Source organism: Ptychodera flava, chromosome 1 (genome assembly GCF_041260155.1).
Source record: "Ptychodera flava strain L36383 chromosome 1, AS_Pfla_20210202, whole genome shotgun sequence".
Lineage (NCBI taxonomy): Eukaryota > Metazoa > Hemichordata > Enteropneusta > Ptychoderidae > Ptychodera > Ptychodera flava.
Genome location: NC_091928.1, coordinates 55,426,922 through 55,452,485, shown reverse-complemented (window position 1 = coordinate 55,452,485; position 25,564 = coordinate 55,426,922). Strand labels below are relative to the sequence as shown.

Below are 25,564 nucleotides of genomic sequence, written 5' to 3'. Positions count from 1 at the left end.
CACGTGGCGGCCATTTTGTTGCGATTTTTCATGTTTTTGGACCATAACTCAGACATCCTTGAATAAATTCTGTTCAAACTTGCCACAAAGGTATAATACTATGGCTTACATATGCATGTCAAATTATTTTGTGATACAATCCAATACGGCCACGAGGCGGCCATTTTGTTTGCGATTTTCGTGTCTTTGAACTCAGTGTTCTCCCTAGGCCCTTCAAGCATCACGTCTCCGTGACGCTTGCCTTGATCGTCGTGACGCTTGCTACAATGCCGTGACGCTTCAGATTTTTTCCGACACCCTTGATTGACAGCCCCACTTGACGGCTCAGTGTATTCATTGGCATGGGACATCTGCCAAAACTAGCCTTATCAACATCGTTTTTAGTCCTGAATAGACTTTTTCGTGTTGATTGACGAGTTTACATTAATCAATTGACACGTACAAAGGTGCACATCGGTGTGGCCGCGACTTTGATCATGTTGATCGAGCGTCGTGTCAATGGCCGTTTATCAAGTTACGTGGGGGGATAACAGTGACGTCGACGCCGTGAAAATGCTGGTGGTCAAAGCTATCGGTCAAAATTGCGACCCTCAAGAAAGGTTTATAAGGCGTCTATACCTGATGACGGTTAGTCTACATGAAATCTCCATGGCAGTATTACGAATGTGCATTTGTATTTTAATTATTTTTCTGTTCTTGTTGTTGAGACAAACGGTGAAAGTGTCAGAGCAGGAGAACGGTAGAGTCCGTGGGCTGCACATGTTACGTGTGCGTCATATTACGCTACGCTGACTTGACCTAGTTTCTCGATGTTGGGGTCACTGTAATTTTACAAGTTTTTTGGCTAACCGTACAATCGTTCTTTTGCATTCTTGTAATCTTTTTTTTTATTTCGCGCAAAGTTTTTAAAAATATGAGTTTGGATTAACATTTTCGTCGCGAAATGATGTCTACAGTGCCATGTGACGTACACAGGTCAGGCGATTTCCAAGATGGCGGTCGATGTGTGGGCTTTGAGCGTTTCGCGCTGTTTTCAAGTGCAGGTCTCATTCAGGTTCGCTAAGGAGGCAAGTTACTAAAACGACAGGGGTTTCATAATTTTGGTGACTATCATTCGTGTCAATACGTCTGAATTTTCTGTTATGGTAAACCGTAACAGTCCCTCTATTCATTGGGACCGTGACCGTAATCATGTGCTCAAAAACTCGCTGGGGTACACAGCCCTGATTGTGTGGCTTCGTTGCTCTTTATAATTTCGTAAACAAGTGACGCAATGTTTCATCGCAAACGTTTCTCCATGCAATGAGCGTACGAGTTGAATTTTTACAACTGAAGTTGGATTGCTGAAGAAACCAAGATGTGACCGTTCAGTTTTCATGTATGAATTTATTGCAGTTCATGGTGCTACCTGTAAACTTAATTGTTTATTCCCCTGATATGTATGTTCATGCAGCAGTGTGTGTAAGTAAATAAAACGCATGTTAAATGACTACAATTTCATGAATTTGCAGTGACTGTTTTATGTGTGTGTATGTATTCAAATATATGTTAATGTATGCAAATTAAATATGTAAATTTTATGCAATTTCCGACATGCTTGCCCTTGATCCTAGGGAGAACACTGGAACTATAACTCAAAGATCCTTAAACCGATTCTGTTCAAACTTGCCACAAAGGTATAACACTATGGCTTACATATGCATGTCAAATTATTTTGTGATACAATCCAATACGGCCACGAGGCGGCCATTTTGTTTGCAATTTTTCGTGTCTTTGAACTATAACTCAAAGATCCTTAAACCGATTCTGTTCAAACTTGACACAAAGGTATAACACTATGGCCCACATATGCATGTCGAATTATATTACGATACAATCCAATATGGGCGTGAGGCAGCCATTTTGTTGCGATTTTTCATGTCTTTGAACCATAACTCAGACATCCTTGAACCGATTCTGTTCAAATTTGGCACAAAGGCAAGCACTATGGCATACATATGCATGTATCAATTAAGCTTGCGATAGGATCCAATATGGCTGCAGAACTGCCATTTTGTTGGAATTTTGCATGTCTTTGAATTGTAATTCAAAGGTCATTACACCCATTTTGTCCAAACTTGGCACAAAGATCAAGCACTATGGCATACATATACATGTCAATTTACTTTGTGACATGTTCCAATATGGCTGCCAGATTGTCATTTTCTTCCAATATCGCTGTCAGATGGTCATTTTTGGATTTTTTCATGTCTTTGAGGCTTAATCATATGCAAGTATTCTTTAACCAATGTTGTTGAGACTTGGTACAAAGATAAAGTACTATGGCATACATATGCATGTCTACTAATTTTGTGCTATGATCCATATGGTCAATAGACAGCCATTTGATTTCAATTTTGGTGTGATTTTTTTATGCCTTTGAAACATAAACATAGGTCACTGTCCCTCGAAGGACTGATTTTGTTCAAACGTGATAAGAAGATAAAATACTATGGCTGCATTTTTGTGCATATAATTTGTTTCATTATATGATCCGAAATGGCTGATTACAACAACGTACCCGATCCCATACCATTTCTAAAATTCCACCAAACCATGTGTATAGTATGTGCCATCATGACACTAGAGGCAGTGAGGGCATCTTTATGTGTGATGTAATCAAAAGTTCCTTCAGTGGTCATTACCGGCAGAGATGAGTCATTTATTGAACGTTCCTCAGATTACTTTATTATGCAAGTCACAGGCCTGATGCACCCGCTGCATCAATGTCATTCCACAGCTACCTAGACCACAGCTACCTAGACACCAAAGATTATAACAAAATGGACAAGCGGGGACTGTGTCATCAACGATGACTTGTTATGAAGAGATTTAGAAGAATACACTGAGAACTGTATGCATTGAAAGCATTATGTTAGACAACTTTTTACTAACTGCTTCATAAATGACAATCAAACTGGCAATCAGAGTTTATTTTCTGTTTGGATTTCCAGAGGAGCATTCAGACTGCTACACGATGTATGTGACAAAGAATGTCTTTGAAATGATTCACAATTTGCATCTAGCTCCAAAACTCGAAATTTGCTCTGAAAAGGAATCCGTTATTACAGCAATGTTAAGATGTATTCAGTGGTACAAGAGTTTGTATGTTACCCCAGTGCCTAGACATTGCCTTTACTGTGTTATTGATGTTGACATATTTTAAAGGGAGGCAGTCGTCGGAACTGTGCCTGTGTGTGACTTTATTGTTTACAAACAATGTACTTCATGCATGAGATCTAGATGCACCAAGTCAACAGTAGCTACACAACATTTAAATTTTACGATCTTCATCATTAATAAACATGTTTTAACTTTCATCAATCGACAACATACCCTAGATACAATGTTTACATCGGTCATGGGGGTCCCTGGCAACCTTTGAGCAGAGTTCTGACGACTGCCTCCCTACAAGGCACCGTGTTACTAGTCAGTTTATTCTCCTTTGTCGTCTGTTGTCCATCCTCTGCAGTCAACTTGTGACTGCTGCACGGGAATGTACAAGTCTCACTAACTGTCTGTTCATATGATGAAACTTACTCGTGTTTTGAGAAAGTGCTTGGTCTACCATCAGTTTCTTATATACCACTGGTGTGTCAGCTTCCAAATTTGATATGTAGCTTTACAGGGATGCTCTCAAATAGTTTAGTAAACATTATCAGAAAGTTTGTATATTCAAATTTTTGACAATTTCTTTCTTTGATTTTTGTTTAAATCTTTGAAAAAACTCTCAAAGTTTTCATCGTTTTTTCTCGGAAAGGGGACTTTAAAGTTTTGCACTGCAGATAGGGGAACCTAAAAATTGTTTAGTTCCCTTTTACCTTTGCATTTTCCAATTACAAGGTTTGTCAGATAATTCAAAGAAAAATGAATAAATATAAATGTCATCCAATTGTTTTAATGTTAGTTATAATTAAACAAAATCTAGAACCAATTTGTCACATTTCATGACTTTTGTCTCGAAAAAATCTAAACATGTCATGTATGATATTTCGTAAAAAACCCCAAACAAGTGGGCTCAGCAATGGTGCAGAAGCTGGAACTGTTGATAATTTTTTTTCAATATTTTTATGCAAATATCAAATACAGTTTCTTACTGTCTTCCTACAGTATGCTGAAACACACAATATTCAGTTTGTCAACAAAGACTATATATATATATATAATATATATATATATATATATATATATATATATATATATATATATATATATATATATATATATACCGGTATATATATATATATGTATTGGATGATAATTGAATTAGAGTCCAGACTGAAAGTCATTTGTCAATGTAAAACTTTAAACAGTAAGACTCTGTGCAAAAAAATGTGTGACTGAATGGAATTATTTATTTTCTACCAAATTTGCCATTAATACACCAAAACATTTTAGAGATTAAAACTTTTATTTTATGGAATATTTCAACTTTCCAGTTTTGTCAATTTTTAGCAACATCTTAAGTTGTATAAGTCCTGTACCTTTGAAAAAATATTGTTTGGTAGGCTACTGTGCTCAGATTTTCACTATGACAATTTGAAATATGGCTCTACAAACTGCTGATAATAGGTAGTGTCGAACACCTGCAAGTAGAGCTGCCCAATACATGTTTATTTTTTTCTTTGCATGCATCCCTAATAAGCTATACGATAATTGGGGGGGGGGGGAGAGACTCGAACAATATTGAGGGTTCTGATTGGGATCTGAAAAAAAAAAGATGTCAGTTGCGATTCCTCCAGTCCTCTCCCCAAACGTTATTTGTGAACGTAACCTTACAGGCGCTCATTCATTCAAAAACAAGACATTAGATTTGTTAAATCTATTCACTTTATTGGAAAAAAAACATCGCATTGCCATAAGGCGGTGTACCAGGGTGTACCAAAATCAAACAGTATTGATTTCTTTATGAATATACAGTTTTAATTCCCTTTGCTGTAAATTTTGTAAAATATATGATTTGGATGGTCCATGGCCGGAATCAAGAATAACTTTTTCTATGAATTAAAGAATTACATACTGATAATACATATAAAGTATTGGTTGTTTTTCACTTCAGGCCTTCAGCCAATAAAATACAAAATTCACAATGGAACAATAAAAGTAAACAACAAATAAAATGCAAAATAGTACAAATATGCCAATAATGAATTAATATATGTTTAAAAAACCTTCAAGAAAGATGGGAATGAGAATCAACACAGCTGTGGATCGGCATGTTATCGGTATTCAATGAAGGTTTACAAAATGTAAAGAATAACTGAGGATAAAATAAAGAAAGTCTCAAAGTGGACATTCATTTTAAAACTGAGATTACATGCTAAACTTAAAGAATTCATACTCGAAGTAAAACGTTTACAAAAAACAGTAAACTTCTTGTTATTTTGTTTTATATATCATTTCAAATCACACCGTATTTTCATAAATGTAATTTGAGCATAAACGAAAGTAGTTGAGAATATTGATCGGTGAGGGCGCTACTCATTTCCCAAAGTCTACCAAATGCGTGACCAAGTGCATGAACAAACTTGAGCTCTCGGGCTCCTAAATTCCGCTCCTCGACAATGTCGCGCACTGCCATGTTGCCAGAAAAGAAGGTAGAAACCACAATAAATCTTAGCTAGGTTGGAAGATTATTAAAGGACCATTTTACTACAAAATTACCTATTGTTAGTTCTATCAGTCATTGACTCTACCCTTCAGCAATGAAGAAACAGAAGTCAACAGCTTGAATACGATGCGAATTTCTCAATCTTTTATCGGCGGTCCTCACGTAAAACTTGACAACTCTGTGTCAATAAATCAAAATAATGAAAATGTTTTCCATGACTTTGTGAAAAAAATTGTAAAGAAGTTCAGACCGGGGGAAAAAGTGTTTGCATTTCCCGTAACCTAATCTACCACCCAACTAAACCTGCCGCGCGCCGGCTCTCAACTTCTTTTCCCCCAACTTTTCAAAAGTGGCGTGCTATGAATTTGCAAACTCTATGTTCTCATAAAACACGATGAGTAGAAATATGCAATATTTACCGGGGGTGTGCTACTGTAATTTTTTATTTCACGATTTTATTAGACCAGAATTCTTCCTACAGTACATTCGTGGCCAAGTCAAGGAAATAGTCCATCTGAAACACAGTCCCCTATGGTCTAATTCCGCTCTGAAAGGCTTTAGTTCCACCAAGTCAAATTCCTTTTCAATTATTTTATTGTTTCTTTTTATTCTTTTCTTGAGATTCTTTTTATAGTCATTGTTTTACACCGCAAAAGAATACTTTTTAATTCGTTTTGACCTCTGTGAAGGGTTGTGCACTGTATCCATGCCTGTTGACCAATGGTTCAAGATCGTGACACAGTCACCTGTGGTCGGTCTATTCCGCTTGGCGTCGATACCCCCATAGACTTATGTAGGCCTACATATGCCTGAACTACTTCTGAGGCATATGTACACACGTCTATGGGGGCATCAACGCCGAGCAGAATAGACCGATCACAGGTGACTGTGATCGTGAGCAGTAAAAACAACCCCACTGTATCTCTGAATAGTCTTATTCAGAAAATATTCATTGAGTAATAGAAATATGGCATCCTAGAATAAGTTCAGGAACAAAGCAGCAAACAAGTTAATATGAAAACTGAAAATTAACATTATTGCCGACTCAACTCGTGATCCCCTGAGCCGCCCACCCTGATTTGCGGCACTGTGACGTCAGTTTGTCGGTCAGCTGTTCATAGCGCCCTCTACACTAACTGAGTTCAAAGCAAATCGGAATGGCTTCGAGCCAACATCATGTCCGCACCAATCGTGGATTTTGTAATATAATATACAGAGGTGATTTTGGTTCATCGATTGGAAAACTTCAAACCGTACATGACAGAGATAACAGAGGATATGCAGGTAACTTTTTAAAACATTATTTTGCACACACAACTGTTGATTCGCCATTCTCTACGAGTTGAGATGTGATGGGGTCGGTTCTGTAATCAGTAAGCTTGCATTGCACTAGCTGCAAAATTGTAGCGCTACGGTGAGGCGGTCGGTGATTTTTGGTTTTTGCGACTTCGCTCACCAGTAGCGCTACAAGGCCGATGGCCCTGGGGAGTATCATATAAGCGCGTCGTACTCGACCAGGCGTTTTGATGTGGAATGCAACATATTTACTGCATTTGGTCGTACCGATTTATCACTACTGAAGACTAAACAGTATACTGCACTAACTTTGTCATTTATGGGGTTTGGAATTTGTTCAAACACGACGATCGCGTTCTGAAATCATTGAGCGTGGGGCGTCGGTGTTTGTGGGAGCCGCCATTACCGGAAGTTGGTAATGACGGCTCCCAGAAATGTTTCGGAACGCGATCGTCGTGTTTGAACAAATACCAAACCCCATACACGACAAGTTTAGTGTAGTATAGTGTTTAATCTTCAGTAGTGATAAATCAGTATGACCAAATGCAGTAAATATATGGGATTCCACATCAAAACGCCTGGTCGAGTACGACGCGCTTATATGATACTCCCCAGGGCCATCGGCCTTGTAGCGCTACTGGTGAGCGAAGTTGCAAAAACCAAAAATCACCGACCGCCTCACCGTAGCGCTACAATTTTGCAGCTAGCATTGCAGAACACACCTCTTGACAAAATGACTCAAATATTTCAGTACAAATTCTCCAAAACAACCCACTTTTGGTATATTTGTATCGAAGACATGAAGTGACAGCTATGTTAAATATTTCAGTTCAAAATTCTGTTTGGAAATGCAGAAAATAACCCCCATATTGATTTGTTGACATGACTCATGTGTTGTGATGTTGACAAATCACCGTCGATTGTCATACACTTCTTGTCAAAGTTCCTCGATTTTTTCACTGAAAATGTGTCTGAAATTATTAAATTTCATCATGTTCAAACTCTAGAGAAGTAGCGACAACAACTTTGAATATTTTGCCCCAAAATATCGGTTCTAAATGCGAGAAATAACCGATTATTAGTTTGGAGGGTGATGTAAACAGTGCAGGCCGATCGTTTCGTCACGCTTGAGTAACGATTAAAATTAGCGCGTCAAAACTTTTGAACAAATTTCAATATTTTGATGAAATTTAGACATTACACATCATCTTGGTGTTTCTGTCTACTTAGAAAATACATAGATTTCATCGCTGGGAAATCCTCTAACAGCAATTCTATCACCGTCGGCGGTCACTGCCATGTACCAGGGGTAGATCCCTTGACGATGGAAAAGATGACCAATACAAGTTCCATCTTCACTCCAAATCGAAATCCTAGCATTGCCATCACAAACATAAACATGATCAGCGCCATCAACGGCAATGCTGTATGGGTGGGACAGCTGACTATCGCCTTCACCGCGGTGACCGTATTGGTACAGGAAATTGAACTGAGCATCAAAACACTTGATGCAGTGATTGTCACAGTCAGACACCATGATGACATCCTTACTGTTGACAGCGACAAAGCAGGGGTACTTGAATGGTGTCTGGCTATCATCTTGATGACCACCAAGACACTCTGCAATGTATTGTCCAGTCTGGCTGTACTTCAGGACACGGTGACCGTTGACCTCTGTGACAATAACAAACCCCTTCACAAGAGCTATGCACCAGGGATTTGAGTTTGTAGGTAGGGTAATTATTCTGATAACTTTATTATTTTGATCACAAACAACTATTTGCACATTACTGTCATCAAGGATGAAGTAGAGGTTGTCCTGAGAGACAGCTATGGACCCTGGCTTGAATGGCTTGGCAAACTGACCACTGAAACTGCCCAACTCCTTTTCACATGTGTAATCTTTGTTCAGTATGTGTACAATATTGTTGTCTCTGTCACACACCAAAAGTTTATCATTGTGGAATGCCAGACCTCTCACATCTTTGAACTTCTGTCCTTGATGACCATTTATGATGCTTCTTGACCACTGCCCTGCAAGGTCAAAGGTCACAGGTCAATAGATATATAATACACAACAGAAATGATAGATCATAGGCAGTACCTTGCAGTAGAGTAACTCATATTCCTTGGAAGTGAGAAGAAATATTGACACAAATTTAACTTAAAGACAAAGTCAGTCATTCAGCCAAACTTTTTAGTGTGTTTATTGTCATCATTTCTCAAAGTTTATCTGTTTACCATGGCAACACAATGACAATATTTTGTCAAATATGGTCATTTTAAAATGTTATTAGCCTATGTTGACACATCGTGGCTTTTTCATTATTTTTATGACATATAGTGTCATAGGGAACTTTGTCAGATGTAATTGATTTAGTGACCACCATGTTGCCATAGCAACTCTTTTTGTAGAGTGAAGTACAAAATATGTCATTTGTGTACGTATGTATTTTCCCAAAAAGGTCAAAGGTCAAAGCAAGATAAATAGGCAGTACAGTAACCTGTATGTTGTGAAATGAGATTAAATATTGATAAATATTGAAAATTAATTTACACAGCCAAGCTCATTGATGTATCTACTATTTTTTTTTATTTTTTTAATTCCTTTTCACCATGGCAACACAATCAGTGCAAGTTTATTACTGAATTTGTTTTTTCTAGTGTTAGAAAAACCTTTTACTCTTGTATGCATGTTTTGTTTGCACCTGTTTGATGTGGTATTAATTGTACTAGGTCAGGTATCCCTAACATACTCTGACTTTATTAGTTCACAGAAAGCCATGTTACCATAGCAACGCATTTTTAGACTGTGGTTCAAAAATCATCTGCCTATATTCTCTTGATTTGTACAGGTACATGAACATCGAAATTCTTTCAAAATGGGCTTTGGATAATAGCAAACCAATTTTTTCTTAAGCAAATCAGTGACTTTACTGATGACAGGTACAAATAAAATGCCCTTTAGGTACAAAAATGATTTCTTTGCTACTCAGATGACAATAAAGTTGAATAAATCTTTTGTATTGTTATTTGAAAAAATATTATTACCATTTTTTATGTTTTCTGTAAAATTCTCATTTCATATTTTGAAGAGTTTACAATAAAGTCATTTTTGTGATTAAAACAATATCATATTGCCAAATTATTACCTTCCTTGGATAATTTTACTTAATAATTCTTTGACCGTGGCCTTGAAAGGTCAAAGGTCACAGATGAAGGCAGGAAAATAAATTTCAACAGCAGCTTTGCTTTGAAACTGAGAACAGAAAGTAATAAAATTTAAATTGCATCAAAAAGTCAATGTTGTGATCAAGCTTTTCAGAGTATTTATGATCATTGTGGTATCATCCCATGTTACCATGGCAATACAGAATGAATGTTTTGTGTAAGAAGTTGGACAGTTGTTAACACTTCAGCTCATTTCCCTGTTTAGTTAGTTTTATTATTTCTGTATTTTATTATATTTGTATAAATTTTTTTGGTATAGAGTAGCGTTATGGTCTGATATTTTTAAGAAGGGAAAGCTGCATTGGCATAGCAACACTTTTATGGCTTGTCATTCACAAATTCTTTTTCAAGTTGTAAATATCTTCTGTATTTGTTGAGTCTCAGTCAAATTCCATTCAAACTGTGTTGCACAAGAACTTCAAAATGGTTTCCTTAGTCAATAGATCACTTTACAGTTACATCAGTAACAAAAAAAAGCAGTATAGTTTTGAACTTATGCCATAAACCTAGAAACCTCACATCATTTCAATTTTGTCATCCCAAAATTTTAGTGACATTTATTGTTTTTGTGTATAATGTACTCATTTCACAGCCAGTCATCATCATTTCTGTACAATGCTGACATTTTATTGATCATTGTAGTTCATGTTACCATATCTCCACTGTTGTACACTGTTGAAAAATGTTAGTATTTATACAGTATTTGAAATTGTCTAGTAATAACATATGCAGACAACAGATACCATTAATACTGTATTTCATCTACAAATATATCTATATGCTTATGACCAGAAATCATAAAATGTTTTCCAAAGATTCAAAAATGAACAATTAAGTAATCTTGCCATGATGAAATAAAACTTTAAGATAAATTCAGATTTCTTTACCATGTAAACTACGCCACTTTGAATCAAAGTTTTTTTTTTGCTTTTTTGAATTTTAGCAGCAGTACAACAAGTAACATTTGAAATGATTAATTTCATACATAAATTAATTTTTCAAAATGCAAATATCAACTTTTTCATAACATTCATTGTTTTTTCTGTTTTACATAACTCTATTTAGTAGATTCAAGCAACATGATGGAATCCAAAGTGCAATATGATGGAGTCAGAAACTGTGCACATTGAAAGCTGGACATGAAGGAGAGCAGTGGAATCATTTATGTAAGTAACATTTAAAGTTTATTTTTAACTGTACTGTAATTCTTTTGCAACTGCTATCTGTCAGAGATATCTTGCTTTTAAAGGTGTATCTTCCACCGTTTGAATATGTGATCAAGATTGATGTCTGACATTGCATTGGTATTTAGTCTAAAGCTTCAGATCTCTGGGACTTTTTCATCATTTGTTCAACCAATTGCATCTCAGGGTTTTGTCTAAGTCATTATTTTGAATACTGATGCATATATAATCTATTGTTGCAAAGTACAGTGACATATTTGCATGATATATGATAAATTATAGTTGTTGTCATGTTGTATACTCAGTGTTTTTCAGATACAACATATACTGTAAAGTTATCACAGTTGTGATAGTACTGTGTCAAAGTGTTTTTTAGTGTACATCAGGTGAAGTACATAAGACTCACAAACTTCCACTCATGTACTGTAAGTTGTCTGTTTTAGCTAATCTCTGGTGTCAATGTGTTAAAAGTTGATGTGTATATCTTGTGATGCTCATGTGTATTGCAAGCAATCCACTAATTTCATGTATCGTCTCTTCACAGTTTTAATATCAGTCTGGTTTATTTCCAAAATTGGCGATTCATTACGTATTCAGACTGTAAGCCAATCATCGACTAGATTACGTCATTAATAAAGTAGAGGTCACGCCAGGGTCAAAATCACCTGCCAAGAGTGAAGGTCAGTTTCGGCTGCTTATTAAGCCTCTGTCTTATGAAGGTCGATAAAATTTTAACTGTCAAGATGATCCACATGTTCTGCACAAGATCATGGCCACCAACGAGTCCGGTAATGGAAAAAGAAGTCAAGATATTTATGATTCATTTCTACCTCTAGTTTATGGATTTCTCTCAAGTACCGAGAATTATTTTGTAGATGTTTGTCATCTCTATTAGAAATACTCTTTTCAAGGTTATTTGTGTCGGTACGCATATCGCATTTTGCTAGAAGTAAGAGCGATGTCATAGCTTTAACCCTTTGAGCGCTGTAATTTTTCCCACCAAAATTACTGTGCAACATTTTTCAAATTTTCATAAATTTTTCTGTAATTTGTAATTTTGGAACAAATGGATACTATATTTCATTGGCTACAATATTTTACCAAAATTCTAGCAAAATCTGAAAAAAATTGACTGGGGTATATTTTGTGAAGGTGACAAAAATTGACTAAAAAATTTGGCGCTCAAAGGGTTAAAATGGTACCTAACTTTTTGTTGTCTGGCGCAGACTAAAAATGGTACGTCATTTTGAAATGAGTGTTGACAGAGTGGCCACAAAACTGTTCGAGATTATGACATAATATGGCATGATTAATTGTTATTTCACAAATGACATCCGTATTTCCATGAAATGTGCAACGCCAAGTGTTTTGGCAAAACCCCTCTTTCACAACTGACAATATTTTTGACATGGATCTACATTATGGTATAGCATTGACAATTTTAAAAATCACCAAGACTGAATATAGTCATCACAGTTTTGGCATCTCTATGGTTTGTAGTGTACATCACTTATGTATGGTACTTGTGACTCACATGCATCCACTCTATCTGCATGTCAGGGATATTTATAGATATTATTCCCTAATATTTTTCTTCATTCAAGAAAGTAAAATACAAGTGATGTAATGAATTTGTCAACTCTAGTTGATGATAAGTGATGAATCAGTTATTACGTCACAAGTATATCCCAAGCCAAACAAGGAAAAATACTGCAGAATATTAAACTAATAATATCACATGCACAAACTGATAATTCATTATTTTTTGCAACTTATGAACTACTAAAGAAATAGAATCAATATGCTGTGGGAAAGCTGTCAATCATTTCTAGTCATCCATCATCAGAGCAAGGAACATGTCATGTGGGGAGGCAAATGCTTTGTATGCAAAGTTATACATGATTTTAAAGATAGCATAGGCCCAGAAATTTACCTCCAACAAAGTTAGGCTACTTTTCACGAACAAAAAGATCAACTGAATCTGAACTGCATGTACCGGTACACTATATAATGTCACGCCCTACTCTAGTTGCAATGCCAGAACCCATGGTAATGTGACCGGCTTCAAGTTTGTTGTTTTCTCAAATTGCTTGGTATTCACAGCATTCCTTAGTATTGTATGGGCATTACACTCTTGAGTTTGTTTTTCGGATTATTATTGTTATGGTCTACGAAAAATATTTTTATCTTGTGTTTTAGTAAAACTCATGAAGGTTTTTAATACATCCACTTATCTCAACAACAGAAACAAGGAGAAAACCTGACAAATCACATTAGTCTATGAAATATTTCTCTAAATTGCTGTTGTTTTGATATTTTGTACATAAAATTTACTTTTGTCTAGTGTTTATTTGCTTTAGTCTGTTTGATTGACTGGTATAAAAAGAAAAGTAGTGTTTGTTTTCATCTGTTTGATTGACCTATATAAAAAGAGCATTGAGTTCTTTGACACAGAGTCACATTGCTGCTTGAAAATGCTTTCATGCACTGTCACTGTGTTGCTTTGCTGACTGAATGAAAATTGACCTACGTGAGAGATTCAATATTGTACAGCACGATATTCTTTTGTTTGTAAGATTTACAGAATTTGTCATCATATAATTTTATATTTACCATTAAAGGCTGGGGTAAAAGTGGACTACCAGATGTATTCTTGGAACCACTTATATTTTGAAATGGATTTTGTCCATGCACTCAATCTGACACATAAAGTTCATTTTTAGCCTCAGTACATTAATCCTTTTTTCGCTATCAAATTTTTTATGAACTAAATGAATTTTCTGTTCAATAAATCTGATAATAAGATGGACCCTAAGCTTGACACTCCTGCCAAAAATGGATCGCAAGAAAATCAGTTGATTTTGAAATTGTAGATCTAAGGGGAGTAGCAGTCTTCTTGTTGATAAACAAGCTAGCCAATCTATTTGTCAGAGAAACACTTTTTAGGCTGCAGTGCATACACAGCTTGAATCAATAGCATTGGGTTTGTGAATTTTTATGTGTTCCTGTTGTACACACTTGATTTGCTATTACTATCTGCTATGATTTTATCTGCTATAAATATTGTTAGTACTCACTTCACCTGGTGTTCATGTTTTGTGGATTTCTTCATGATTCTTATTGACATTCTCAACATTACAATGACAAAAAAAAACATGACAATATCATTTCAAAAATTTCAATGGGAAAAGGCAGAATTTAGCAATTTAAAAGTGTGCCATTTACCTTTACTATCTTTAGTAACTGAGGTTATCGATGCTTCTGCTCCATGACTTGTTTTGATTTCACTGTCTGTACTTCGAGGCTTTTTCTCAGGTAGTGATTCTTTCTTTTGATCTGCCTCCAACTGACGTTTCCTGAATGTTGGCATATCGGTATGTGGATGTGTTGGATGACCATGCTGCTCATGTTCTGTCTCCATCATCCTAGAATATTCTGTTTTACTTCTCTCGGTTTCATCAGGTTGGTGAAGGCCACTTGCTGAAAATTAATAAAAAACAATAAAGTAAATTTTGATATTCCAATTTCTATGGTACTGTTTTTAGTTTATGGAAAGTCACTTGACATTCTTCATCGTGCTCTCAACACACACATGAACCTAACATATTCTAACCCTGGCACTGATTCACAATGCACTTTGAAGCTTTGGTATGTAAATCATTCAATTTATGTACAAATACTGAATTTGAGGGAGCAGTTTTGGGACAAGGTGACTTTGTATTAGGGATTAGCAAAATCATTTGAAAACTGTAGTCTGTAGCCAGTATTGAAGCAGATTCTTTCATCAGATAGCATGTTTACTTGTCCTGCATTCCTAATAAAAAATAAATATTATTCAGTGATATGACAGACCAGTGTAATGTAAATTATCACTGTTGCCGATGAAAAGTGAACCTTAATTTCCATTTGATACACCATTGTTCTCCACTGGTTAGCTGTGTGAAATAGTCAGCCCAATGTACATGTGATGGAGACATAGGAGAATTCAAAAACCTGCAGGAAGCCATAAATTCTCTGTTTTCCAGAAATGAGATAGACTGCTTCATACAATGAATTCTCTGCAAAAACTCCTGTCTCACCACCCCTAAAGTATATTTGCTGAAAGCCTCTTTTTGGTGAATGTTTTCATTTGTATTTGTAATTATTATTTACAAAGATCATGTGGCATAACATTTGAAGAGTGTCTCAAAAGTCTTTTTTCTCCTTCGATGTTGTAATCTCCATTTAAAATCAGCACAATGATTGCCAGTATTACGAGTGTCAAATTTCTTTTATGTGTGTAAATTTTTGTTACGTACTGTTAAAGTTGTTAGAATAGGGATCAACCACCAGCTTGAAAACTGTTGTGGCCATAGAGAACAACAAAGAGCCTCAAATATAATTTGCAGACATTCTTTGCAAGATTGATTCAACAGCTCTTAATCCTACAGATTACAACTGGAAACATTTGCTGTCTTTGTATACTGGACAGAGAGAAATGACTTTGAGAGATTACTCAAATTATACTGAGACATGATCCTTATGAAAACAATTATTATAAAATACAAATCACAACACTTGCCAATATGTAGGCTTTCAAAATATTTACACTTAAGTTAAAAGGGGTTATGAACTCAGATTTTTAATTTTTGCAGAGAATTCATTGTGTTTTGAATGGCCAGAAATTTGATCATGATTCTGAAAGGTATTTAATGTAATTCAGGTTTCCTTCATTGCATATGATGTTATGTAACTGTTCACTTAATTTCGTCTTAATAATGTTACCTTCTGTTTCTCCTTTTGATGCGGTATACTGGTGTTCAAATCCTTCTTCGGTCTGATGAATATCTGATGGTGTCAAATGTGGACCTTCTAATTTTGCTAGTCTTCCTTGTAGTTCCCCTATGATCTTTTCTTTCTTTAACAGTACATATTTCATTTCAGAAGTCTTTCTGATGAACTCTATCTCTTTGCTATCTGATCTTTTATAAAGATCCCCTATCTGCTCTTCCAAAGCTGCCTTTTCCTTTGTAGCCTCATTTAGTTGACATTCAAGAATGATCTTTTCTAAATGTATCTTGGACTTTGTCACTGTTTGGCCTAATGCTAACAGATATCCGATCAAATACTGAGTGACTTGAATGTCACTAGTTTGGAACAGAAGTAAACTTCTAACAAGTGAACTAACTCTTTCATCTACAATTTTGACAGGAATAACCTGAGTTCCCTCCTTGATGAGTTGTTCCTCAAACTCTATCATGAGTAGAAAATGGAAAAGAAAGGTAGGGTTAGATATAGTGATATATTATAATCACATTCACAATGGGTATTTTTAATACTGTGAATAGCACTGTGAAAGTTTTAGTGATTTATATACCTATTATACAAAACCTTAATTATTTTTGTAATATCTGGACAAGAAACAAACCAATTATCTGTATGGCAAACATTGTTCTATAGGTTGTCATAATTGTCACATCATCAGTCAGAGTAGACCACGTTTTTTGATGTTGTTCATGAAAAACGTACAGCATATAACTAGCTTTTTGCAGACCACCTGAGACTTTGATTTATTGGTGTACCAGACATTACAATTTTCATGTAAACAAGGGATAGCAGAAATGTCAAAGAGTTTTCTAAATTGTCATTCTCAGATTTCTAAACACTGACAAGTGTGGTTGGTAGACAGTTGGAACATAAGAAGATATTGTATGTAACCCATACGGTACTTGTGCTGGATTAAACATTTCATCAAGACAGACATTATCAGTACAAAGTTCTAGGTTATTAACGTTCTGACATCCACGACACTTAAAGGTGATTTACCTTGAGTATCCATGTTCTGAGTTGTTGCATCAGTCAAGAGATACCTTGTAACACTCAGTAGTGCTAAGACATCCTGTCTACAGGATAGGATATGTTGAACTGTGTCTGTATTTGTTGTCAGAACTTGCAGCATATCACACTGCCTTCCTTTCAGTCTGATACACTTCTCAGCTTTGAACATTGTCTGTACACTAGTCTCAATTGATAATATGATTTCATGCACAGGATCAAGTGAAAACAGCAACAACTTTGACTGCTCATTACCTACACAGTTAATGTAAGAGTGCACAAAGTTAGTTTCCAGTCTCCGCATGCATAATCTCTTGAAAATTTCCCTTGATAGAACCATAATGTCATAAGTAAAACATTCTGTCAAAAGCGAGGTATACCGGTATATATACCGGTACTGTGATAAATTCTAATGATTCTCAGGCTAATTCCCTGGGATTGGATTTCACTGTTTTTACTGCAATTTTAAAGTTGCATTTTTCAAATTGATGTTAGTCACCACAACTGGACAAAGGTTGGAACTACTGCTTCTTCAAAATTAAAGTTCACATGAATGCATACTCACTTTGTTCCAGGTTTGTCTTGCATGGTTCAACAGCTTGACAACCAACTGCTGCTTGCTGCTCAATTTGAGGTTCCACATCCTTAAAATGAAATCACACTCATCAGGTAAGATTATTGACCAGTAGAAAACTCCACAACAATACAAGAGTACCGTACCTGCCAGTGTTTTCATAACTGTATACCAGTACACTATAGAGCATTTTAACAGCCTTTCCTGAGGGTAATTGTTACATGCATGATGCTGTGCTAGGTAGGGCAGGGTAATACAAACAATATTAACACACAAGAACTGAATCCAAATAATCGATATATACAGGTAAAGTAATTGGTAAATTACAATAATTATGGAGTGAAGGTTGTCAGTTACTCAGTGGAGAACAAGATAGTACAAGTTATATTTGGACAACTGCATGATGCATGAACACTGCCAAAATGTTACATCTCTAAATCATGCATTGTCAAACTTTTACCAACAGATAATCATTAAGAATGTGTGCATTCTACTAACTCTATCACCACTCAATATTCTTGCAAGTCCAGTTTTCTGGCAGATTTATATTTCCTTCTGTATGATTATTAAGAGTAGCATATTAATGGAGACTACAATTACTTGAAAATATACCACTGTAAAATCCTTGGCACAGGCTCACTTTGTTCTTAACCACTATTATACTTCAGTTGTGTAAAGATCTAACCTGAAATTTAGACTTATTTGTTATCATGTGATCCCGAGGTGAGCAATGATTACAAATTACAGATCACGGCATCTATCAATATCTACCGTAGGCTTTGGTATAGTCGGGCATTTAGAGATATGAGCTCAGTTATTTGCAGAAATGTACATATTTGAGGGGCTAATACCTGTGTAGAAAGCTTAAATACACAGTAACAGTGCGTTCACAAACACCATACCGACCAGTAAATGTTAAAAAGTCTATAATATCTTATCTAATACGTAATCTAAATTCTCATAAACCAAGAGTGTGGTAGTACTGTAAAATTAACCATTTATCGCTCTTTTAAGGAAGTGATATGCGCCCCGGAAGTGAAAGACTGAGAAAACTTGTGCTCAAACTTTCCTCATGCAATCTTTTGACAATTCTCTTTCAAAATCAAGAATGAAAATAGGGGGCCCACTAGTTTGGTGCTGAAAAAAAACAATTACTCAAGATTTACAGACATTTTGAATTCAAAGTAGCCTCCATCCCAGTGTTAATTCTATGAAAAAAAAACTAAAATTTTCAAATTCGGAAAACTAAGATTGTTGAAAATTTTCTTACACCTTACACCTAAAACTTTAATTGAACATGCACTAGTGGTAGATCAGAAAAGAATTGGAAAAGTTTTACAGTCCAAATATCTCTCCCCAAGGCACATTCTACCTTAACATGTTCATTCTCATTGAATTAATGGTTGGCTTCAAGCAGATTTCATCACAATTTGTTTAATTATTGAGTTTCTCCACGATAAATTCACATAATTATGTAACTCACCAAAGAAAGATGATCATCAGTGTGTTGCATAGCATCATCATTATCATCATCATCATCAACATCATCATGATCATGAAATTCAATAGGGTGAATTCCTCCACATCACCTGTTGGAAAAAATATTCATTTCAGCCTATCAATATTAAGCCGTTGTTTTTGATTGGTCTTTGTGGAATGCAGAGTTAATGCACATGCTGAATATTCCTTTCCAATTACTGTATGTACAAAGTTATTCAAATTGTAAGGTATACGGTAAGTAGATACTTCTAGACAATCAGTCTCAATATACTGTGTTTGTGATCGTAGCCGTTATTCTGTGAACTGACCATTTTTGTTTATGAAGTCGGTCAATTATTTGTTTCTGTTATATGACTTGTACATTGCATGCGCAATGTTGGATAAATCATCATTGCCATGTTCAGCAGCTCAAGACATACTACATATCTTATAGACCCTTTCAGATCTGAAAGTGTCTATAAGGTATGTAGCTACTTGTAATTTTCTCTAGGAACTCTCACTTATGATTGATAATCAAATGTTAATACCAGGTATGTTCCCACATTTTAAAATTAAACTTAACTGTAGGAACAGGCACACTGAAGCAACGCAAACAACCTGTGTGTTGTTTATAATGAGCATATAACTAATACAGAGGGTTCTTACGGTTAATGAAGAAACACTCGATTTTTTCAAACGTTGCCATGTCATACATAGCTTTCAACTGCAGTTTGATTCCAACTTCGGCAGCAATTTCTCTCATTTCATCTGTAATCAGTAGTGGTTCCAGTGCTTTAGCCAGACTTCTAGATCTACAAGTCTGCTTCAGTCGGTAGAGATAATAGAGAGTTAAAATCTTCAGCACGATTCCCAAAGACTGTGTTACCAAAGTTTTTGGCTTCAGACCAACTTTCTCTTCGCAGATTTCCTTTACTTCATTGGAACTGCCTTCATCTGCTACCACAGCTTGCACTCTTCTTGTAAATCCTTGTTCACATTCCTCCATTGCAGCCTTCATCTCATTCCTCTGCATTTCCTGTTGCTGTCTAAGTTGTACAGAATGGGCTTGGGCAAAGTCTTGGTTTTCATCTTCTCTCTGTTTTTGCAGCACCTCTTTATCCAAGACTACTTTTATTTGGCAATCTGACATAAAAATATTGGTTACAGTTAATTAAGATTTTAAGGAAATTATCCGTTAATTTTCAGTTTACGTCTCAATTATGAGCAACTAATGATAATTATGGCTAATTAGTTTTTCTGTTGTTTGTTTCCTGAATTGTCAGCAAATAAATCAACAGTTCCCTTGTGCCATTTTAACACTTGGTCACTGTATCATGTCTATCACTGAAAGGGCTGCGATCTCAATCTGTAAAGAGTACAGCTGAGAAATTTCAATTTTCTGACCCACACATGTTTGATTTCCAAACTGAAAGATATTAGGGCAGATGTGATATAAGTGAAGTTTGAAAGACGGAGAGTTATAGAATAATCCAGCAAACATATCTAGCTGCAACATACCGGTATTTATAATACATCAACAATAATTTGACTGTACATTAAAAGCCAATGTAAAATGGTTAGCTATTCCTCTCATAATCATGTAAAGCATAAATACCAAGGTAGACCAGAACATTGGAATTAGCAAATCATATAATCGATATTATCACACATTCATTAAACTGACATTGTACCATGTTTCTACAGAGCGTCATAAAATAACTGTAATTGATCAAGTGAGCCCGGTATTTCTGTAACTACCAATTTACTTTCATTGAAATAGAGAGAACCACGGAATATATTGAATCATTCATAATATGACTGCCACAGGGCACATTATATCATATTCATGCAAAGAAGATGTATGTCATACATACGTTGTCCTTGTACTGCATGTAAACATCATTAACAAAATAATTGTAAATTGTTCAGTGAGCTGCTTTTGTGAAAAGTTGAGGACCGATGATCTTGCTAGTACTGGCCAAGTGTGGTAGATGTAATTACCTTGTTGTTCGTCATTACAATTACTTGGTTTTTCATTTTCTTTCCCAAGATCAGATTTTGAAGTTGCTTCTTGGCCACTCGCTGCTTCCATCAATTCACTGCATGTATCTCTGGTACTTTGACTTCCAGTACCTACATTTACAGTCTCAAATTGTGTTGGTGTTTTTCCGCTTGTGGATCCTGGCAATTGCTTCATTGATTGTATGCTTGACTGTCCTTGGTTTTTTTGTGGTTTTGCATGAGCTGTTGCAGTATAGGGGAAAATCAAATAATTTGGTGTACATTATCATATTGAGCTTCAAATTGATGCAAACTCAACTTTCATATGATATATAAATTGCCTACTTAAATTTATTGGTTTCAATGTCTACTCATTTGTTTTGTGTGATGCTTTAAAATGCCAGTTGATTGATTGCAAAAATTCTTTGGAAATTTGATGTAAAATAATTTAACTTCAAATGATGACAAAAAGACTGACAATGCCTGAATTTTATGTTGATTCTGTCAAGTTATTGAAAATGTCGTAGGTAGTTGCTAGTGTTTACTGCTTACAAATATTGTGATCAATATTCATGAATTTTAGGAATTTGAAACAGTCAAAACTCAGTTTTTACCTATTTCTGCCTGATCTTTGCAGCCATCTTGATATTCTTTGTTTACAGGTCTCGTTAATAGAGATGCAAATTTGGCAAAACTTTCAGTGATAGCTTTACAGTTTATCATGGCGGTTTTTAGATCCTTTGCTTTTTTGAACGCCTCAGATGTCTCTTTTAGGTGTTGTAATATTTTTCCTGACAGCTTTCCTGCGCCTATTCTGACAACACAGTAATTAACGTGATTTTGCAAATGTTTTTCAACAAAGTGACCTAGGTGAGAATCCTCCAGGACTGCAGTAGGCAAACCAAAAGTCATTGCTTCAAATCCATAAAGGCTGTAGTCCCAATAGAATGGTGAAGGAAGGCAGAGATGAGACTGCTGTAGAGATGTGAGTAGGGATTTTCTTGACTGCCCTGGCTGGAGTTTGGGACGTATGTGTTGATTCTTTGATGCCTTTGCTAAAGCGTTCTGGTCATTCTCTTCGGTTTGTTTAGAAACACCTACTATCTTCCACTCAGGTCGTTTGCTGCAACGCTTAGCTGCTAAACCAACTGAAGCTGCAATAGGCTTGTACCTTTCTATGGCTTCTTGAGTGTCCATCTGACCACATGTAAGTATGTGGTGTTGTGTTACCTGGACCCCCTCTTTTGGATTTTTCTCCCAGAAACACTTGTTTGGTCTTGGAAGAATTTCCTCATGTGGAATGTCTGATAGTTCTCTACCCTGAAATTCTGCCCTGTATGCATTCTTGAAAAAATCATAGATGGAAGGTCCAATGGAAAACAGAAGGTCTGCCTCACTTGCCATTTGCAGCATTTTTTCTTCAAATTCTGACAATTCATACTCCTCAGCCTGCAGACAGTTAGGTTCTGGACGGGCATGATTGATTAAAACTAACTTTGCACCTCTGAAATGTTTTTTTCGTATGTCAGCTGCTGCTTGCCCTGTCTTTGGAGCATAACCAACAACATACTGGATATTTTCTAAATCACCAAGGTCAGGATAGTGGATTTCATGACTCAACAGCCACTCTAATCTTGTGGGGTCATCTTTTGGGCCAATTCCCTCCTTTCTTTGTGCCGGAATAAGAGTAACACCACAGCTGTCGGCATCTTTCTTCTGCTTACCACTGACTTCGACATCAAGTACAGTAGAGTAGGCTTTCAGAGTTTCTCCTGCCTTGGCCTTCCTTTTACAGAAATCTTGGATTATTGTTCTGTGGAATCCTGTTAGCCCTAACTCATCGTCACTCCATGCATCATTAATGAATAATACTGCCGCTGGTTGATCAGGTGGTTGATGGAGCTTGGCATCTTTGAAAAGCTTGCTATGAATTGTAGCTGCTGCTTCCTTGGTATTCGTAGATACTGGGATCACGTGGTGTATGATTTTTTGTAAATTTCGAAAACATGGATAGTAAACCTGATGACAGAGAAGCCACTTGATAGCAGGTTGATCTTCATAAGAGTCATACCATGTTTGTTTGGCAGCTGGAATCAAAGTAACTCCATATCTCGCCGCAGCTTTCTTTTGTTGTTCACTCAGTTCAACATCAAGAACAGTGGAATAAACTTCAGACAATTCAGATGACCGCATCTTCAGTGTATTTTCACAGAAATCCATGATCAGCTTCCACTTCTCTTGGCCGTATGATTGTTTCTTCCATGATGTTACAAACAGTGCTCCATATGGTCCTTCGCTTTTGTGTTCAGTAAAATTTCTGCTTGAAACGTGCACTTCAAATCCTAGAAACAAATTGACAACCAATTAATGCTTAAAAATACCGGTAGAAGTTACTACAGCCAGGTTACATGCTCCATTCTCTGGCAAAATTGGCTTTATGAGCATGAGGAGAAAGACATTTCTCTGTCATTTTCTCTCGACAATTTACCAAGTTTTACTTCATTATTAGAATAGTACATCACTGTGAAACATACAGTTACGCATTACTTTTTACATTGCTTGCCAGGTACAAATGAAGCTTATACAGACAAGCAGTGAGCACTGACTGTACTAGCTATGTTTTACTGACCTCATCTGCTATTCATGTTGTACTGACATGTGTCTGCTATTTATGCTGTACTAAACTTCATCTGCTGTTCATGTTGTTAGTGGACTACATCATGATTTTCATTGGTGTACCAGTAAATTGTTGAGCGTATAATGAAATAGTAAATGACATGATACTATCAATTAACATTTCCCTAAGAAAAGGTAGAGTTCAGTTATTTGAAGTGTACCACACCTTCCTGGTCTTCAGCATGTGAGGTTGTTGGTCCTTTGACTTCAGGACTTGTTTTCCTATCACTGCCTGTATTTTGTGGCTTTTGCTGAGGAAGTGTTTCTTTCTTTTCATCCACCTCCAATTGACTATACCTTTCTGCACCAACTTTCTCAGAATATTCTGCTTTAGTCGTCCCAGTTCCATCAGATTGGTGAAAATCGCTGACTGAAAATTCATAAAAAGAAAGCAAAGAATCCCAATTGAATTCAATGAAGTTAATTTTTAGCCTTTTCATAAATCGTTATACAATGGTTATACTGTCAGCACAAACATGTTATTCTAAAAATTCTACCCCAGGTACCCGTACGTAATACTACTATAATACTACTATAATAGATTACTTGCAGTTCACAGTATTTTAGCTTTGATGAAGTTTTATGCTTAATGAACACATTCTTGTACCCTTTGGTACTGTGGTACTTGCAACACAGTTCTTGTTGAAATTCAGAATGCTTCAAATTTGTAGGTTCATTTTTGTGATCAAAAGTGGATTCTCAAGTGATAAGTAAATATCTCTTAAAGTTTGCAGATGAAAAGTAAATAACGTAACCCTGTCTGTCGTTGTTATCACCAATTGTGGCATATGTATGTTGCCTCCCTACACATCCGATACACTTCTCAGCGTAGTGCATAACCAGATATCATGTGCAGAATCAATAGCAGCGTAATGGCTTATTAGGTTTCCTAATGTCTGTAAAATTCTACAGTATAAAACCTAGAGTCATAAGCAGACTTTCTGACAAGAAGATCCTGATAATACTGGCTATTTAATGTGACGGCATTCTCTTAAATTTATTGAAGTTTTTAATATTGCATTTTTTTCGAAATGATTTTGGTAACCTTTCTGACATTAAATATATCAAAAATTGTATGATACATTGGAAACAAGGACTTTCTTATGATACAACAATGATAACTTGGAATATTTGATAACGACATTGCGGACAATTAAATTTATTTCGAGTCATGCAAGAGTTGGTAGGGGCATAATCAGTGCCTCATTACAAGTGCTATCATGTACTTTCTATGTTTTTCAGTGTATGATATAAATTCTCTGCGAACACAAGTTTTAGGGTTACAAAATATAGATGAGATTCTCTGAAACTATTGATCATAACATTTTGGTAATGTGATTACAAAAAATTTGTTTTCATACCAGGTTTTGTTGCCTCAATCGGTCTGGAAGAAGTTTCAAGGGATACATGTGTGATCGCTGTACAAAACAAACACACAGAAATGTAATTTAAATTGTGAAGGCCAAAACTAACAGCAGATTTATTGGACTCCCACTAAATCTGCTGCAAGTAGACTTAGAACTGTGTTTGTATGTCATCCCACCATAGCTGTTAGACCGAGGAAAAAAAACAAAAGCAAATGTGCTTACCGCTACACAGAATACAGGGCAAAGCTTACAGTGGTTTATGTAAAACCGTTGTCAATGCGGAACTACATAC

At 35.9% G+C, this 25,564-nt stretch overlaps 1 protein-coding gene and 2 long non-coding RNA genes across 3 annotated transcripts; 1 reads left to right on the top strand and 2 right to left on the bottom strand.

Annotated features, from left to right (window-relative positions):
• Positions 1 to 7,653: 7,653 nt before the first annotated feature.
• On the top strand, positions 7,654 to 12,767 carry LOC139141646 (uncharacterized). Its single transcript, XR_011554214.1, has 3 exons — positions 7,654 to 8,677; positions 11,243 to 11,343; positions 11,906 to 12,767. It is a non-coding gene; the product is annotated as an uncharacterized lncRNA (long non-coding RNA).
• A 1,772-nt stretch (positions 12,768 to 14,539) lies between these two features.
• LOC139145788 (uncharacterized) lies at positions 14,540 to 16,615 on the bottom strand. Its single transcript, XM_070717137.1, has 2 exons — positions 16,126 to 16,615; positions 14,540 to 14,841 (listed from the first exon to the last, which is right to left on the bottom strand). Exons 1-2 carry the CDS (start codon positions 16,598 to 16,600, stop codon positions 14,540 to 14,542), a joined length of 777 nt encoding a protein of 258 aa, XP_070573238.1. The 5' UTR covers positions 16,601 to 16,615.
• Positions 16,616 to 17,105: 490 nt separating this feature from the next.
• Positions 17,106 to 19,370, bottom strand: LOC139141661 (uncharacterized). Its single transcript, XR_011554216.1, has 3 exons — positions 19,233 to 19,370; positions 17,741 to 17,819; positions 17,106 to 17,430 (listed from the first exon to the last, which is right to left on the bottom strand). It is a non-coding gene; the product is annotated as an uncharacterized lncRNA (long non-coding RNA).
• Positions 19,371 to 25,564: the final 6,194 nt, after the last annotated feature.

What these genes read in the sequence shown, in the direction of transcription:
- LOC139145788 (XM_070717137.1), bottom strand. Translation starts at nt 16,600, where the DNA reads ATGATAGAGTTTGAGGAACAACTCATCAAGGAGGGAACTCAGGTTATT. An exon ending in ATCAAAAGGAGAAACAGAAG is followed by an intron (nt 14,842 to 16,125) that starts GTAACATTATTA and finishes ATTAATTTTCAG; the next exon opens with CAAGTGGCCTTCACCAACCT.